General features: G+C 41.4%; 4 protein-coding genes across 4 annotated transcripts; all 4 read right to left on the minus strand.

Moving 5' to 3' along the window:
- Positions 1-694: 694 nt before the first annotated feature.
- On the minus strand, positions 695-3,145 carry LOC117817621 (protocadherin beta-15-like). Its single transcript, XM_034690375.1, has one exon. It carries the CDS (start codon positions 3,143-3,145, stop codon positions 695-697), a length of 2,451 nt encoding a protein of 816 aa, XP_034546266.1.
- Positions 3,146-5,050: 1,905 nt separating this feature from the next.
- LOC117817622 (protocadherin beta-15-like) lies at positions 5,051-7,552 on the minus strand. The gene has a single exon (XM_034690376.1). It carries the CDS (start codon positions 7,550-7,552, stop codon positions 5,117-5,119), a length of 2,436 nt encoding a protein of 811 aa, XP_034546267.1. The 3' UTR covers positions 5,051-5,116.
- A 1,368-nt stretch (positions 7,553-8,920) lies between these two features.
- LOC117818004 (protocadherin beta-15-like) lies at positions 8,921-11,483 on the minus strand. The gene has a single exon (XM_034690858.1). The coding sequence runs from the start codon at positions 11,481-11,483 to the stop codon at positions 8,970-8,972; it is 2,514 nt and encodes an 837-aa protein (XP_034546749.1). The 3' UTR covers positions 8,921-8,969.
- Positions 11,484-13,806: 2,323 nt separating this feature from the next.
- Positions 13,807-16,302, minus strand: LOC117818014 (protocadherin gamma-A11-like). The gene has a single exon (XM_034690868.1). It carries the CDS (start codon positions 16,242-16,244, stop codon positions 13,833-13,835), a length of 2,412 nt encoding a protein of 803 aa, XP_034546759.1. The 5' UTR covers positions 16,245-16,302; the 3' UTR covers positions 13,807-13,832.
- Positions 16,303-18,298: the final 1,996 nt, after the last annotated feature.

The following is an 18,298-nucleotide window of genomic DNA, read 5'->3' on the forward strand; positions in this document are numbered from 1 at the left end:
CAAGACAACATATGTTTGATTGGGGGAAGGCAAGTTTAAACACCAACACAATACAACTTGAAGGAGCTTTAAAGCTTAATTTGATCCAACCAAAGTACAAGTACAAGCCCCGAGATGAACATTCACACTCACTAAAACTATTGAAAGCATGAGCCTACTACAAGGTTTAGGTCCAGAAAACTGGAGATGTAATAATAAAGGAGCACCGAAGAAGAAAGAAAAATGATTTTAAATATCGCATCATGTTTCACTTGGAATTTAGGAAAAGTACTTGTGTGAGACACTTGCTGTAACAAAGCTAAATACTTCATGTCTGATAACTCCTTACAAAGGCAACAGGCATGAGTATATTTTGTGCACACAAAGTACCTAAGGTTTCAAATGAAGCAAAGAAGAATTTGAAGCAAGGACAAATGCTTTTCTAAACTATACAATAAGAAGGTTGTGACCAGATTTGTTTGAAATGCAGAACCCATAAAGAACCTGAAACTTCAAGGCACACCAACATCACATTTTTTAATGTCTAAATGCAATCCACTAATACAGATTATGGAAAACTAAAACTGAATAAGATTTTTAAGCTTGAAGTACATGCAGGGGAAATTAAGCTTCCCTTTTGAAGGCAAAATAAGACACAGCAAGTTTTCCAAATTCCTTGACCAGAGTTAAATCTAGTTTGCATTTGATTTTTTATCTACCTGTCCAGGAACAGGACACGACAAACTAAACTGTACTTGGTACATGTTCCTACCTCAGGAGAGTCGTCACAGTCTCCAAAAACTTCAGCAAAGTCTGATGGACTTTTCCTCAGAGTCTGGTCAGCAGGCAGTGTGTTGTCATTGTAAGATGACACAAACTTAAAGTCACTGGTTCGAGACCCTGTTGTCAGGTAGGCGTCATAATTGTAAGCGCTGCGTAAAGTTCCTGTGCCGTCAACATCTGCGTAATTAGGAGGGAGATAAGCACTGGGGATGGCCACTGCTCCGTCAAACAACAGTCTGGGCTTTCTCCTGCGACAAAACCTCACACCCAGGATGATGATGATGAAGGTCAGGAAAAACGTAGACACACACACCAGCGCGATGATCAGATAAGAGGTCAGTTTGGAGTTCTTCTCATCATAAGAAATGTCCTTCAGTTCTGGCACCTCAGCCAAGTTATCAGAAATCAGTAAATACATGGAACAGGTGGCAGACAGAGAGGGCTGTCCGTTATCTTTCACTGACACAATAAGGTTCTGTTTCATGCTGTCAGATTCAGAAATGTCCCGCTGGGTCCTGATCTCTCCGCTGTGGACACCAATAGTGAAAAGGCCAGGATCAGTGGATTTCACTATATGATACGACAGCCAGGCGTTCTGTCCGGAGTCCGCGTCCACCGCTATCACTTTGGACACCAGAGAGCCTCCGTGTGCAGCTTTGGGGACCAGCTCGGTCATGAACGAGTTGCCCTCCGGCCCGGGGTACAGGATCTGAGGAGAGTTGTCATTCACATCCGATATGAACACACTCACGGTCACGTTGCTGCTGAGCGGAGGAGAGCCGTTGTCTCTGGCCATCACGTGCACTTTGAAGCTCCTGAACTGTTCATAATCAAACGACCTTACAGCGTGGATCACCCCCGTGTCTCCGTTTACTGACACATACGAGGACACCGGGGCACCGTTTACTTCCCCGCCAAACAGGGAATAAATCACTGTACCGTTCTGTCTCCAGTCGGGGTCTCGAGCACTAACGGAACATAAAGTGGAGCCAGGTTTGTTATTCTCACTCACATATGCGCTGTACGACTGTTCCTCAAACACAGGTGGGTTGTCGTTGATGTCTGCTACAGATAACTGAACACTTTTAGAGGAGGACAGAGGTGGAGAGCCCTCGTCAGTGGCACTGATTGTAATGTTGTAATCAGACACTAGTTCACGGTCAAGCTGTCCTGTGCTCACCAGAGAATAATAGTTTTTAATAGAAGGAACCAACTTAAAAGGGACATTTTGCTGAATGGAGCAGCGGACCTGTCTGTTACTCTCAGAGTCTCTGTCCTGCACGTTAATGATTCCCACCTCTGTACCAGGTGACACGTTCTCAGGTATGGGGTTAGAAAGTGATTTTATATAAATCAAAGGGGCATTATCATTCACGTCAGTTATATCAATAATCACTTTTGCTTCTGATGAGAGACCATAACCATCTTTGGCTTCTACAAAAACTTCATATTTAGGTCCCTCTTCATAATCGATGCTACCTGCTACACTGATCACTCCAGTTTTCTCATCCAGTGTAAAAAACTTTTGTGACTTATCAGAGATTCGACTAAACTCATATGTTACCTCCCCGTTGACACCTTCGTCTGCGTCTGATGCACTCACAGAGATTACAGGTGTATGGATAGGTGAGTTTTCTGCTATCGTTGCTGTATACACGCTCTCAGTGAACACTGGGGCGTTATCATTAGCATCAAGTACAATGACGTGTATGACTACAGTCCCTGATATCTGAGGAGAGCCTCCGTCTACAGCTGTGAGCAATAATTTCATTTCCTGCTGCTCCTCTCGGTCTAACTCTTTGTCCAAAACCAACTCACCGTATTTACTTCCAGCACTTGTGGTCTGAATATTGAACACAAAGTTAGGATTCTGTTGCAAAATGTAGCTCTGAACTGAATTCTTGCCTATATCTGCATCTTGTGCTGCATTGATGCGATACTTAGCTCCTTTGTCAGCTGATTCTCTAATCTCTAGCTTTATAACATCCTTTGGGAAAATTGGCGCATTGTCGTTCACATCCTGCACCTGCAGAGACAACCGGTGCAACTCCAACGGATTCTCCAGGAGCAAGTCGAATTTGAGAACACACGAAGGTTTTTCTCCACAATGCTCCTCTCGATCAATTCTTTCAGACACGAATAAATCTCCACTTTGAAGGTTAACCCCACAGTATTGTTTGTCACTTCCCTCCACGTCAACACGAGCTTTGCGAGCAGACAGTCTGCCCGCTTCTAGGCCCAGATCCTTGGCGATATTTCCAATAACAGATCCGCGCTTCAGCTCCTCCTGCACAGAATAGCTCAGGTCTCCGTGAGCGTAATGCACCACGACAAAGAAAAATACAAAGCCGAAGCTCTGAAGAACGCCCCGTTTGTCCATCATCCTCAGAGAGAGTACTCCTTAAATAATACACACTTAGTCTTTACATTAAAATACGTTATTGTTCAATAGACGTGTCCTTCGAGTATATGCCGTCGGTACTGAAAGCTACAAAGAACAGAGGGGTGGTCAAGAGAAATAAAGGTGGTGTGCAAAGCAGCCTGAACATCTAACTCCTAAGCTGGTCTACAGTGACACCGTGAGTGCAGTTTGAACATAGCAGTTTATTTTAAAATGTAGCCTAGTATCCGTTGTATTTGGATCTGATGTTTAATGATGATGTATAAAACGTTTTCCAATAGTGTCATACGGAAGTCATGTATGTCTACGCGTATTCATCAAAAAAAAGGGCTGCTACTTTGTATGCTAAGTTGACATGAATCTACTTAAAGCGTTTCATTAGGGTACTCGTTAGAGAAAATAATTTGATGTTTAAAAAATGACCAAAGATTGGTTCTTTTTTGTTCCATTTTTAATAGTATAGAATCACTCACTTCAACAGTTGGTATTCGGTAGTTTAATATCGTTAAGACAAGGTCCAAGGCAACTTCACCATTCTCCGGAAAATCCGACCCTCGGAACAGATGCTGGATATACAACGTTTTCCACAGATGTTGGTGTGGGACTAACAGAGTAACTTTCATCAAATATACCAGCATTTTCTCCTCGATCAAGATACATCTTCAAAAACGTGTACCTTAAATGATACTCGGAGATCTCTGCCAAGAACAAATGGTAGTTTGTGTAAATGTTTTAGGTTGTCTCACAGCGAGTATGAGCCTCTGATTCGTAAAATGTTTGGTTATACAACTAAAGGAATGTCTTTAATTAGAAAATGAAATGGTCGCCGCGACGGAAAAATACTTTCTATAAGACAATGAAAGTTCACGAAACCCGAGAAACAGCACCAGCACTCACGAATATTCTTTTGAAATAAACAAAAATATGTTTTCCTGAATCGTCCGTAAACGTTAAAATATTCAATCCCCAATGTAGATAAGTGTATATTCAGTAATGCTTATGGTATTAGGACAAAAATAAGATTGTACTGGCTAGCAGGGTGAACATTTCCCCGTTCCCCTGATATGACTATTTTCGTTGAAGTAAGGCTTATCGATGTCCAATAATACTTATGGACACATATATAATTTATCTAGAGGAGAAAAGATAAAAACTGAAACAAACAAAACCTATTGAGTGCTAATAAGAAATAGAAAACATCAAGGGAGATGTTTATCTGTCCTCAATAACACATCCAGAGATCAACAAGGGGTTTCAGCACCAAGGACAGAGACACGAAAACCTGGACTCAGCTCGACACATGCAGGCAAAAGGGGGCAAGCGCTTAGTGCAGAGAAGAAAGGATTAATCCAAGGCAAAACTAAGAAATTGACCGTAATCATATCATTATATTGAAATGAACAGTAACTGGCCAAAAAGTATCAAGCACAAACTCACTACTGTTAAAGTTTGTGGAGATCAGAACTGAAAGAAGAACAAAAGAGCGGTGACGATGTGAATGTACCTCAAACAAAAACACAAACACAAGAGATCACCTACTGTATATCTGAGAAACATTCTGTATCAAAACTAAGTGCTTAATCGCCGGTATCCCCCGATAAAACATAGAAAGCAAAGATAGAGTAATTTGATACAATTTCCCTAATACTTAGAAGTTCTTTAAAAGGAAGCTCTGCGAAAGACACCCTTTTTAGGACAGCAAAACGACGTGCGTATTACATGCAAACAGAGTAAAGGGGTAGAGAGACCTTGGAAAATAACACCAAACCAGATAACTACAGGTCAAGTGGTATTATTAAACATGTTCAGATATACATAAAAAATAGAATGAGTACATAAAGACAAATATTTCAACTTTATCTGCAGAAAAGTGAAAGACTACCTTTATAAACGCAAGAGGACTTTTAATTTCGTAAACACAAAAACGTGCTTTATTGTAATGTATCATCAATATCACAAGACACAAGAGACCAAACTGTATTTGGCACATGTTCCTACCTCAGGAGAGTCATCACAGTCTCCAAACACTTCAGCAAAGTCTGATGGGCTTTTCCTCAGAGTCTGGTCAGCAGGCAGTGTGTTGTCATTGTATGAAGACACAAATTTGAAGTCACTGGTTCGAGACCCTGTTGTCAGGTAGGCGTCATAATTGTAAGCGCTGCGTAAAGTTCCTGTGCCGTCTACATCTGCGTAATTAGGAGGGAGATAAGCACTGGGGATGGCCACTGCTCCGTCAAACAACAGTCTTGGCTTTCTCCTGCGACAAAACCTCACACCCAGGATGATGATTATGAAGGTCAGGAAAAACGTAGACACACACACCAGCGCGATGATCAAATAAGAGGTCAGTTTGGAGTTCTTCTCATCATAAGAAATGTCCTTCAGTTCTGGCACCTCAGCCAAGTTATCAGAAATCAGTAAATACATGGAACAGGTGGCAGACAGAGAGGGCTGTCCGTTATCTTTCACTGACACAATAAGGTTCTGTTTCATGCTGTCAGATTCAGAAATGTCCCGCTGGGTCCTGATCTCTCCGCTGTGGACACCTATAGTGAAAAGGCCCGGATCAGTGGATTTCACTATTTGATACGACAGCCAGGCGTTCTGTCCGGAGTCCGCGTCCACCGCTATCACTTTGGACACCAGAGAGCCTCCGTGTGCAGCTTTGGGGACCAGCTCGGTCATGAACGAGTTGCCCTCCGGCCCGGGGTACAGGATCTGAGGAGAGTTGTCATTCACATCCGATATGAACACACTCACGGTCACGTTGCTGCTGAGTGGAGGAGAGCCGTTGTCTCTGGCCATCACGTGCACTTTGAAGCTCCTGAACTGTTCATAGTCAAACGACCTCACAGCGTGAATCAGCCCCGTGTCTCCGTTCACAGACACATAGGCGGATACCGGGGCACCGTTAACTTCATTGCCTAACAGAGAATACATCACTGTACCGTTCTGTCTCCAGTCAGGGTCTCGAGCACTAACGGAGCATAAAGTGGAGCCAGGTTTGTTATTCTCACTCACATATGCGCTGTACGACTGTTCCTCAAACACAGGTGGGTTGTCGTTGATGTCTGCTACAGATAACTGAACACTTTTAGAGGAGGACAGAGGTGGAGAGCCCTCGTCAGTGGCACTGATTGTAATGTTGTAATCAGACACTAGTTCACGGTCCAGCTGTCCTGTGCTCACCAGAGAATAATAGTTTTTAATAGAAGGAACCAACTTAAAAGGGACATTTTGCTGAATGGAGCAGCGGACCTGTCCGTTAGTCTCAGAGTCTCTGTCCTGCACATTGATGATGCCCACCTCTGTACCAGGTGACACGTTCTCAGGTATGGGATTAGACAATGATTTTAGATAAATCACTGGAGCATTGTCATTCACATCAGTGATATCAATCATTACTTTAGAATCAGATGAAAGCCCATAACCATCTTTGGCATCTATGCGCATTTCATATTTAGAATTACTCTCAAAATCAAGTGCACCTTTGACTTTTATCTCTCCAGTTTTACTATTCAATAAAAACATCTTTTTAGCCCTTTCTGAGATGCGGCTAAACTCATACGTCACTTCTCCATTGACACCCTCGTCTGCATCAGTAGCACTTACTCTGACCACTAAAGTATCAAGAGCAGAATTTTCAGGCAGACTTGCTTTATAAACCGCCTGATCAAACAAAGGGGAGTTATCATTAGCATCCAGAACAGTCACGTGTATGCTGGCTGTACCTGATTTTTGTGGGTTACCACCATCAACAGCAATTAAGACAAAATTCAAATCGTTTTCTTTTTCACGGTCCAGCTCTTTGTCCAAAACTAATTCGACGTTCTTGGACCCATCAGTATCGTCTCGCACAGATAATACAAAGTGTTCATTGTTTTGTAAACTGTATTGTTTGACCGAATTTTGTCCGACATCTGAGTCATGTGCTTCATTTATACGATAGCGAGCTCCCTTGACTGCCGATTCGCTTATCTCAAGCTTTATTGTATCCTTCGGAAACGCGGGTGGATTGTCGTTTACATCCAAAATAAGAAGTGAAATGCGGTGCAGCTCCAGTGGGCTCTCTAGCACTAATTCAAATTTAACCATACACGAAACCTTCTCCCCACACAGCTCCTCCCTGTCAATCCTCTCTCTGATGACAAAATTTCCCGTTTTCAGATCAATATCACAGTAATGCTGATAGCTTTCCTCGGCATCAATACGGGCTTTACGAGCGAGTAATTTTCCTGCATCTAGGCCGAGGTCCTTCGCAATATTTCCAACAATAGATCCGGGCCTCATCTCCTCCGGAACAGAATAGCTCAGGTCTGCAGTGGTGATGTGGACGACGACAGAAAAGCCGAATAAAAAAAACAACCACGAGCTTCCTTGGATCTTCATGGTTATTGTCTCCCCCGAGGACGATTAAAACAATAAATATCCCTTTTACCGCATTATCTATAAAACTATGGGATGAAATGAATAAACAGCGCCCTTGTAACGATGGCAGCTCTGGTCCAATGCTACCATTACTCCTATTGCAGTGGGTGGAGAATTTTACTCCTTCACATCCGTGAGTGAGCAGCGACGCCGTGAGTGACTTCGGAATACTGCAAAAATAAAATACAACTGAACCTAGATGACCCCAGAGCTGCTTAAAACATCAACACTGCAAGGCCACTACTTCAAGGTTCAGACGAAAAGTGAATTTATCATACTGAGAAGTAAGGTGATCGGCTGAATAGGTGTCAAGAGAGAACTCACTGTTCAGCACCATGGACAGCGATTGAATTGCTCAATGTGGACCTTAAGCTTTCTCCTGCTTAACTTTTGCACCTGAGAGAACTAACTGGACAGTCCGTGCATAATATATATAAAAAAATCTGGTACAACATATAGTGTTTACACTCGTACTACAACATTTGGAAACTAAATATGTATGGCACGTATTGAAGCATTTACTGTAAGAAGATGGACTAAATGACTTGTGTCTTGCTTTCAAATGCATCCAATGATGAACGGGGGTAAAAATGTTACTTTTAATACAGTAAATCACTCGCTTGTTAACAACAAGTAACTATGAACACCATTGCATATACCTACTTTGGCAATGTTTGACGTGAATACGCCAAATTATTAATAATACTGGTAAGTTTCATATCAATATGATAATTGTAAAGCTTGGCTAACTATCTCAGTCACTTGCATTACATTACAAATCTAGGGTAGACATTGTATTTGCCAATAAGGCACGCAGTAGGAAAAGTTTAGTGTCTCAAATGTAGGCTACTACATTGATTAAATCATACTATAAATGCTGGAACTTCTAATCTTCTGATGGGATGAAAGGTGGTAAAATCGTACATTATAAAAGCAAGCGGGCACAGACTACAGTCATTCAATCTTTTGTTTATATGCCCGTGGCAACTCGTAGAATGTCGTGACAGAAGACGGGATAGTTATTTTACTTTTGTCTTCTTGGATTTTTAGAATAGAGATGATATCAAACGCTTATTCAATACTTAAACATATCTATTAAAAAGACAGAGATACGAAAGTATGAAAAAAATCCTACACTGAGAGACGTCTTTTAAACTACACAATGCTGATTGGGGGGCAAATGCCTTCCATTTTAATAGCTAACAAAGCAGAAAGTGGTGGAATGGAGACCTGCAATTTGATCAATGAGCTTTGAAACTTTAAAAAAAATTAAAGTTACAAATAATTTTCTTCACTTCAAGACCATGGAAACTTCTGCATGTAGTGAATTCAAGACAAGGACATTTGGCGTTTGCAGTTTAAAACATCAAGCTTATATTCAAATGAATTGATATGCCGCCACTTTCTGAGAAGTGTATGTGCATAGCTTAAGTAGATTGAACAGGATAAATAGACAAATATGGGTAATGTGAACTACAATAGCAAAGTGCAGTGGGCCTACCTCAGGAGAGTCATCACAGTCTCCAAACACTTCAGCAAAGTCGGATGGACTTTTCCTCAGAGTCTGGTCAGCAGGCAGTGTGTTGTCATTGTATGATGACACAAACTTAAAGTCACTGGTTCGAGACCCTGTTGTCAGGTAGGCGTCATAATTGTAAGCGCTGCGTAAAGTTCCTGTGCCGTCGACATCCGCGTAATTAGGAGGGAGATAAGCACTGGGGATGGCCACTGCTCCGTCAAACAAAAGTCTGGGCTTTCTCCTGCGACAAAACCTCACACCCAGGATGATGATGATGAAGGTCAGGAAAAACGTAGACACACACACCAGCGCGATGATCAGATACGAGGTCAGCTTGGAGTTCTTCTCATCATAAGAAATGTCCTTCAGTTCTGGCACCTCAGCCAAGTTATCAGAAATCAGTAAATACATGGAACAGGTGGCAGACAGAGAGGGCTGTCCGTTATCTTTCACTGACACAATAAGGTTCTGTTTCATGCTGTCAGATTCAGAAATGTCACGCTGGGTCCTGATTTCTCCGCTGTGGACACCAATAGTGAAAAGTCCCGGATCAGTGGATTTCACTATATGATACGACAGCCAGGCGTTCTGTCCGGAGTCCGCGTCCACCGCTATCACTTTGGACACCAGAGAGCCTCCGTGTGCAGCTTTGGGGACCAGCTCGGTCATGAACGAGTTGCCCTCCGGCCCGGGGTACAGGATCTGAGGAGAGTTGTCATTCACATCCGATATGAACACACTCACGGTCACGTTGCTGCTGAGCGGAGGAGAGCCGTTGTCTCTAGCCATCACGTGCACTTTGAAGCTCCTGAACTGCTCATAGTCAAACGACCTCACAGCGTGGATCACCCCCGTGTCTCCGTTCACAGACACGTACGAGGACACCGGGGCACCGTTCACCTCACCACCCAACAGGGAATAAATGACTGTACCGTTCTGTCTCCAGTCGGGGTCTCGAGCACTGACGGAACATAACGTGGAGCCAGGTTTGTTATTCTCATTCACATATGCGCTGTACGACTGTTCCTCAAACACAGGTGGGTTGTCGTTGATGTCTGCTACAGATAACTGAACACTTTTAGAGGAGGACAGAGGTGGAGAGCCCTCGTCAGTGGCAGTGATTGTGATGTTGTAATCAGAAACTAGTTCACGGTCCAGCTGTCCTGTGCTCACCAGAGAATAATAGTTTTTAATAGAAGGAACCAACTTAAAAGGGACATTTTGCTGAATGGAGCAGCGGACCTGTCTGTTACTCTCAGAGTCTCTGTCCTGCACGTTAATGATGCCCACCTCTGTACCAGGTGACACGTTCTCTGGTAGCGGATTTGTCAGTGATTTTATATTTATTTCAGGTGGATTGTCATTCACATCAGTGATTTCTATTATCACTTTGGAGTCTGAGGTGAGGCCATATCCATCTTTGGCGTCTACTCGGATTTCATATATTGATTCTTTCTCGAAATCCAAATGCCCAATTAGTGTGATATCTCCTGTTGTTTGATTTAATGCAAATACCCTTCTACCTGTTTCTGAAATACGACTCAATTCATAAGTCACCTCACCATTTAGACCCTCATCAGCATCTATAGCAGCCACTTTAACCACTACGGTACCTGTCAATGAGTTTTCAGGTAGCCTCGCTTCATACACAGTCTGACTAAACACTGGGGCGTTATCATTCGCGTCCAGCACAGTTACGTGCACAGTTGAAGTACCAGTTCTCTGAGGAGAGCCTCCATCTAGTGCAGTGAGCACTAAACTCAATTCTTGCTGACCCTCGCGGTCCAATTTCTTATTCAACACTAGCTCTGCAAATTTACCACCATCTGATTTTGTCTGAATTTTCAACATCAAATAATCGTTCGCCTCCAAAGCATATATTTGAACAGCGTTTTGCCCGATGTCCATATCGTGTGCCTCCAATAGACGGAAGCGAGATCCCTTTTCAGCAAGTTCATTGATTTCTATCTTGATTTCATCTTTAGCAAAAACAGGCGGATTGTCGTTTATATCTTGTATTTGTAGTACAATGCGGTGCAACTCCAGGGGGGCCTCTAATATTAACTCACATTTTAGGATACAAGACACCTTTTGACCGCAAAGCTCCTCTCTGTCAATTCGTTCAGCTACAATTAGATCTCCGGTGTTAAGATTTATGCCACAGTACCGTGCACGGTTCAGCTCGCTGTCAATGCGGGCCTTTCGAGCAGATAATTTCCCCACATTCAGCCCGAGGTCCTTTGCAATATTTCCAATGATAGATCCAGGTTTCATTTCCTCGGCAATAGAAAAGCTCACGTCTCCATTGCATATGTGAAGCAGTTGAAGACAAAAAGCGAGCAGGCCCAACACGGGATATCTTTTGTGTGCCATCCCGAGAGAAGAAGAGAAAACAATTCAAAAACGTTGTATGATGTTATTTGTCCCGTCCGGATATTATTGCGATGATCGAGAGCAACACATGAAACATCACCCGTACTGGAAACTACGCATTAGATACGAAAGAGCTGGCGAGGACACATCTGAGGGGGGATTCGCAAAGGAGAAAATTAAGACAACAGTAACAAAGCAAGGGGTGGGACGTCTTTCTTCTGCAGGTGAACAGCGACACTGTGAGTTCATTTTCATCTCTGCATGCAAAGATCAGCACTGAGCTCTCACACTAAAACTATTCAGGATCAATCCATTAGCAATGAACTGCCACAATCATATTAAAATATTGTTAATCAAATGGGAAATAGAAAAGACAACTTTGAAATGCTATAGAAACGGAAATGCCCTAAAGATTTAACCACAAAACAGCCTATTGGGTGCAGAATTACAAGTCAGATATCTACAGGTTTGCCAAAACCATTTCGTCTACTCCTGCGAAAATTATTATTTAAGTTTAGAGAGACAATCAAAGACCTGGATACCACATGTGTATTTGAAAGAAGAAAAACTATCAGGAATCTTAAAGGAGAGAAAAGGATGTAGAGAGATAATATCCCCTGGATGTTTAAGATAAAAAAAAATACATTAAAGGCCAATATAATAATATGACAGACTCTGATGACATTAGACCGTTGTAATATTTACCAGAGAACTACAATGGAAAACCCATCATTGGTTAAGTGTGTTGTTTTATCATAATTCTTTAGTTGCTGCTATGCTAAGGATGTTTCTTCATGTCTGTGCATTCACAATGTGTGTTAACATAAATAACCTTGAAACATATATATTTTTAAATGTATCTATAATAAGAGAGTGGTGTTGAATCTGTCCAGAATGAGCCATTGCACTGAATACAGTTATTGCCTATGTATATAAGGTCAAAATTACAAAGAAGAGGGAAACATTTGCCTTAATGGTTAAAAGAGTTTTATAGGGTCCACCTAGTAATATGATTTAAGAAGGTTACAGCTAAGATGTAGATTCAACAGGGATACAATATGTGCTATGAAAACCATCTGCTTCTAGCTTTGGGAGACTCTAGCATTACCTTCTCCATTGTAAATGAAAATACTACAGCATTTTTTGTTTTTTCCACAAAGGTAAATTCATATATCTACTTGGCTTGCTGATCAAGAATACAGGCTAGTGGAATCTTTTTCTTTATTTACTCTTCAGTGATTGGGACATCTGCACTGATATTATTTCGTGAATGTTTTGTTCGTAAATGGCAAAACATGGACCATTTGCTGCCAACTTCATTTTTCCCTGTCTCAGATGCTTGAAACTTCCAAGTTTACAATATGTATTGTTGTTAAACAGTCTATTATTATGTGAAGTGGTCTCCTTCTCTTCATTCAATCAGGTAGGCGATAACTTGGTGAAAAATAGGATTAAAAAGTGCACAATTGGAGGTGTTACAAGTAATAAAAGTGCATGAAATCTGTGCAGGGACACCTTGAAGATGTTAATAGCTGTGATCATGGTTCCTTGTCCAATCACTAGAGCAAACTATCCTTAAGGGTACGGCCGAAAAAAAATCTTACTCTACTTTTTAAGACAATGCCAAAACGTCAACAATGAAATTCAATATGGACCCATATAGCCAAGGATATTTGTAACGCTGCATATATACTTGTACTAAATATCCTAGTGGTAGACAGTAAAGAACATAATGTTCTCAATCTCTCGAGGTGGCCCTACATGGTACTTTGAAGGATGAGCAGCTAAATCAAGGAAAGAGTGCTGGTATCCATCAAGAATAACTTGAATTGAGCTAATGAAAACCATGGTAGAAGAGGAGTACAATTCAGATATTGTAAACAGGGATCATTGTGAGACTGTTTCAGAGGGAGAGCATCTCACATCGAAACATTTAACTTTAATCAAAAAAGAGAGAAATATGTTTTATCATAACACAATATATGAACAGCAGGAGGATGCTATTTCTGTCTGTCACTCCAAAAATTCCAGCGGGAATTCCGTCCATTTATAGGCTTCAAATTTCAAAGAAACAAGTTGGGGTGAAGTCAATGCCTGTAACGGTGGTTAAGTAAATCAGCAGTGGATACAAAAATTAGTACCTCTAGTGGTCAATCTGACTCCCAACGAATTCTGTTATACCCAAAATGACAGTCAATTACATCTAGAGGCTCCAGAGAAGGAAAGTTGAAACAACTTGTATCGAAAAGTCGTCGAAAAAAAAACACATTAATCATGCTTGAGACTTCAGGATCATAATGGCTTATGCAAAAACAATGACAGAACAGTGACAGAACACACGCAATAACATCAAACTATTGTAGGCAATGTTCCTACCTCAGGAGAGTCATCACAGTCTCCAAAGACTTCAGCAAAGTCTGATGGACTTTTCCTCAGAGTCTGGTCAGCAGGCAGTGTGTTGTCATTGTAAGATGACACAAACTTGAAGTCACTGGTTCGAGACCCTGTTGTCAGGTAGGCGTCATAATTGTAAGCGCTGCGTAAAGTTCCTGTGCCGTCAACATCTGCATAATTAGGAGGGAGATATGCACTGGGGATGGCCACTGCTCCGTCAAACAACAGTCTGGGCTTTCTCCTGCGACAAAACCTCACACCCAGGATGATGATGATGAAGGTCAGGAAAAACGTAGACACACACACCAGCGCGATGATCAGATAAGAGGTCAGTTTGGAGTTCTTCTCATCATAAGAAATGTCCTTCAGTTCTGGCACCTCAGCCAAGTTATCAGAAATCAGTAAATACATGGAACAGGTGGCAGACAGAGAGGGCTGTCCGTTATCTTTCACTGACACAATAAGGTTCTGTTTCATGCTGTCAGATTCAGAAATGTCACGCTGGGTCCTGATCTCTCCGCTGTGGACACCAATAGTGAAAAGTCCCGGATCAGTGGATTTCACTATATGATACGACAGCCAGGCGTTCTGTCCGGAGTCCGCGTCCACCGCTATCACTTTGGACACCAGAGAGCCTCCGTGTGCAGCTTTGGGGACCAGCTCGGTCATGAACGAGTTGCCCTCCGGCCCGGGGTACAGGATCTGAGGAGAGTTGTCATTCACATCCGATATGAACACACTCACGGTCACGTTGCTGCTGAGTGGAGGAGAGCCGTTGTCTCTGGCCATCACGTGCACTTTGAAGCTCCTGAACTGTTCATAGTCAAACGACCTCACAGCGTGGATCACCCCCGTGTCTCCGTTCACTGACACATACGAGGACACTGGGGCACCGTTCACCTCACCGCCTAACAGAGAATAAATCACTGTACCGTTCTGTCTCCAGTCGGGGTCTCGCGCACTAACGGAGCATAAAGTGGAGCCAGGTTTGTTATTCTCACTCACATATGCGCTGTACGACTGTTCCTCAAACACAGGTGGGTTGTCGTTGATGTCTGCTACAGATAACTGAACACTTTTAGAGGAGGACAGAGGTGGAGAGCCCTCGTCAGTGGCAGTGATTGTAATGTTGTAATCAGACACTAGTTCACGGTCCAGCTGTCCTGTGCTCACCAGAGAATAATAGTTTTTAATAGAAGGAACCAACTTAAAAGGGACATTTTGCTGAACGGAGCAGCGGACCTGTCTGTTACTCTCTGAGTCTCTGTCCTGCACGTTGATGATGCCCACCTCTGTACCAGGTGTCACGTTCTCAGGTATGGGGTTAGACAATGATTTCACATTTATCACTGGAGCATTGTCATTAACATCATTGACATCTATTATTACTTTGGCGTACGAAGTAAGTCCTAAACCATCCTTAGCTTCCACGTTTATTTCAAAATAACTACTTTCTTCAAAATCTAGAACACCAGTAACTCTTATTTCTCCTGTTTTATGGTCTATGGAAAATACATTCACATCATCATCAGACATGTGACCGAACTCATACGAGACATCTCCGTTCTCACCTACATCTGCATCTGTAGCACTAACTTTAATCACTATGGTATCTGGAGGAGAGTTTTCAGGCAGACTGGTTTTGTAAACGGCCTGACTGAACACTGGGGCGTTATCATTAGCATCCAGTACAGTGACGTGAATGACTACAGTTCCTGATCTCTGAGGAGAGCCTCCATCTAAAGCTGTGAGGAGCAAATTAAGCTCCTTCTCTTTCTCTCTATCAAGTTTATTCTCCAACACAATATCGACCTTGTTGTTGTCAACTGATAAAATGAAATAATCGTTCTTCTGTAGGTTGTACATTTGAACACTATTTTGACCTATATCTGTGTCATGGGCCTTCTCGATTGGAAATCGGCTTCCTTTCTCAGCTAACTCACTTATCTCCATCTCTATCGTTTTTTTCCTGAATTGCGGCGCGTTGTCGTTCACATCTTGAACATGAAGACTAAGCCGATGAAGCTCAAGGGGATTTTCTAAAACCAGATCTACCTGTAAAACACACGAGGGTTTCTTGCCGCAAAGGCTTTCTCTGTCCATTCTCTCCGATGTGATCAAATCTCCGGTATTCAGATTGATGTCACAGTACCTTTTCCGTGATCCCTCAAAATCCACACGGGCCTGTCTTGATGAAAAGGTTCTGAGTTCAATACCAAGATCTTTGGCTATATTCCCGATGACAGACCCGCGTTTCATCTCCTCCGGAACAGAATAACTCAGGTCTCCATGAACGAGGTGCAGCGTTACAAAGAAGTAAGCCAAGCAAAGGATCGGACGAAGCACTGCAAATCCTTTGTCTCCCATCCCGACAGAAAGCCCGTCTCTGGGGTTGAAGTTTACCGTCTAGAGGGATATAATAAATATATCCCGAGACAAATCTCAAAGACTCGGTAATACAACAGATGCACAAATGCACACAAACCTTCGTCTTTGATATAAGCGAATCTCCGAAAATCCAACTGACTGTCAGTAGTGGTGGGTGGTGTGGTTTGTCTTTAGTTTCTGTCAGTCAACAGCGACACCATGAGTCGCATTTTATGCTCACAGTGAGATATTGAAAATCATCCAGCACAGTCCAAAATAATGACAACTTAGCATTTAGAAAAGTAAAGAAGTCAATCACTGAATGTTTCGAAATATTAAGAACGATATAAGCAATAGATACAGGCAGAAAAAAGAAGGTATAAGAAGAAGGTATAAAATATATTGTAATATGAGCAATTTATAATGCCATCTTAAACTCACCACTTACACTCTTTTATTTGCACTAGTTTATGGTAAGACTAAAATGTAGCTCTTGGCTACAGCACAAGGATACGCGTTTCAGCACCATGGACAGCGACAGTCTGAATCCTCATTAAATGCGCCAGTAGAAGTGCAAGGGAAATCAAGAAAATTCGGTTCCTTTTATAAAAATGGGATGATAAATACTTTTTAAAAGTAAATAAGTGTTATCAACAAATATATTCAAAGGGTGGAAATAAAAATTAATATTTTTGGGGAAAAACAACATTTTATTTGGTTATTTATGAAATTACTACTAAATTCTTACGAATCAAAAAGTAAAAAGCAGTTCACTGTTTAAAGAGTTTCTTCTGGACCAAAAATAATTTGTACTTAGATTTGTGGTCCACTGCAGAGGTACAAAACCCAGATCTTGGCCTATCAACTCAAAGGCACATGAAATTATGAAGAAGGAACAAAGAAAAACTTCTTATATACCACGTACTTTATTTGAATACATGACTAAAAATGTAAAATTATGTTGTAAAAACATTTCATTAATGCTACAAACCAGTCATTTTGATACTCCCAATAGTGATAAACATAAACCTGATACAGATTTGAGACAAGAGCTTTCTTTAGTCCAACTCCTTAAGACTCATAGGTAGCTGAAATGTGTCAATATGCTCATTACACACACCCTTATTGTAAGAAGTCACAAGCAAGACAGACTCATCCTTTCACAAAATTCAAAGCATATAAAAATGCAGGAACCTTTTAGTGTAACGAAGCACAATTCCTAGATTGAAGTAATCACAAATGATACTGATATGAAGTGCTTTAGAAAATCTATTAAAATTCTGAGGCATGGTTTTACTCTAGCTTTGTTGAGGTCATTTTTCTTAACAAACTGAACCGTTGATGAAGATTTCCAACACACTTTTATGGATGACACTACAACATACAGTCACAACCTGAGTATAAAACTACAACAAAACTGTGAGTTCAGTATTCCTCCAATAAACCAGCTGAGGCAGTCAGAGAGGTAACAACAATTCACAGTTCAACATAATCCACATTTGACCAAGCTATTGATGAAAAAAAAAAACACGTGTTTATAAAATTACATTCTACCAAAATTTAAACTTTGGGGGAATTTGGAAATAGAGTATACCATTTGTGTGATATTAATGATAGGTCCATTGTTATCTGTATAATGAAACCAACATCAATATAAATGGTAAATGTAGTCTATTCATTTTTTCTCAATTTATCATCACTGCTTAAGACAAACACAGACCTGCAGACTTAGCTCATCAAGGATTCCTACCTTTAAGTCACATAAGTTAGGTAAGAAAAATGTTATCAAGAGAAAAAGATGTTTGTCAAAATAGTCCCATGTCCTTGTTCAGCATTCATAGATTCCTCTGATGGGAGTAAGAGAACATTAAAGTAAAAAACAACGACCCATTCAAAGGCCTAAGATCAGAAGACATCGACCTACCAGATGACTCAGGCATAGAAAATTTATTTTTTGGATCGATCAAAAACGAAGAGTCAACAGTGATATCAATTAAAGAATGCTGCTAATCAGAAAAAATACTGCAAAGTAAAGAAAGCTAAGCTACGGCTGC

The sequence above is a fragment of the Notolabrus celidotus genome, chromosome 8 (assembly GCF_009762535.1).
Source record: "Notolabrus celidotus isolate fNotCel1 chromosome 8, fNotCel1.pri, whole genome shotgun sequence".
Classification (NCBI taxonomy): Eukaryota; Metazoa; Chordata; class Actinopteri; order Labriformes; family Labridae; genus Notolabrus; species Notolabrus celidotus.

What these genes read in the sequence shown, in the direction of transcription:
- LOC117817621 (XM_034690375.1), bottom strand. Translation starts at nt 3,145, where the DNA reads ATGATGGACAAACGGGGCGTTCTTCAGAGCTTCGGCTTTGTATTTTTC.
- LOC117817622 (XM_034690376.1), bottom strand. Translation starts at nt 7,552, where the DNA reads ATGAAGATCCAAGGAAGCTCGTGGTTGTTTTTTTTATTCGGCTTTTCT.
- LOC117818004 (XM_034690858.1), bottom strand. Translation starts at nt 11,483, where the DNA reads ATGGCACACAAAAGATATCCCGTGTTGGGCCTGCTCGCTTTTTGTCTT.
- LOC117818014 (XM_034690868.1), bottom strand. Translation starts at nt 16,244, where the DNA reads ATGGGAGACAAAGGATTTGCAGTGCTTCGTCCGATCCTTTGCTTGGCT.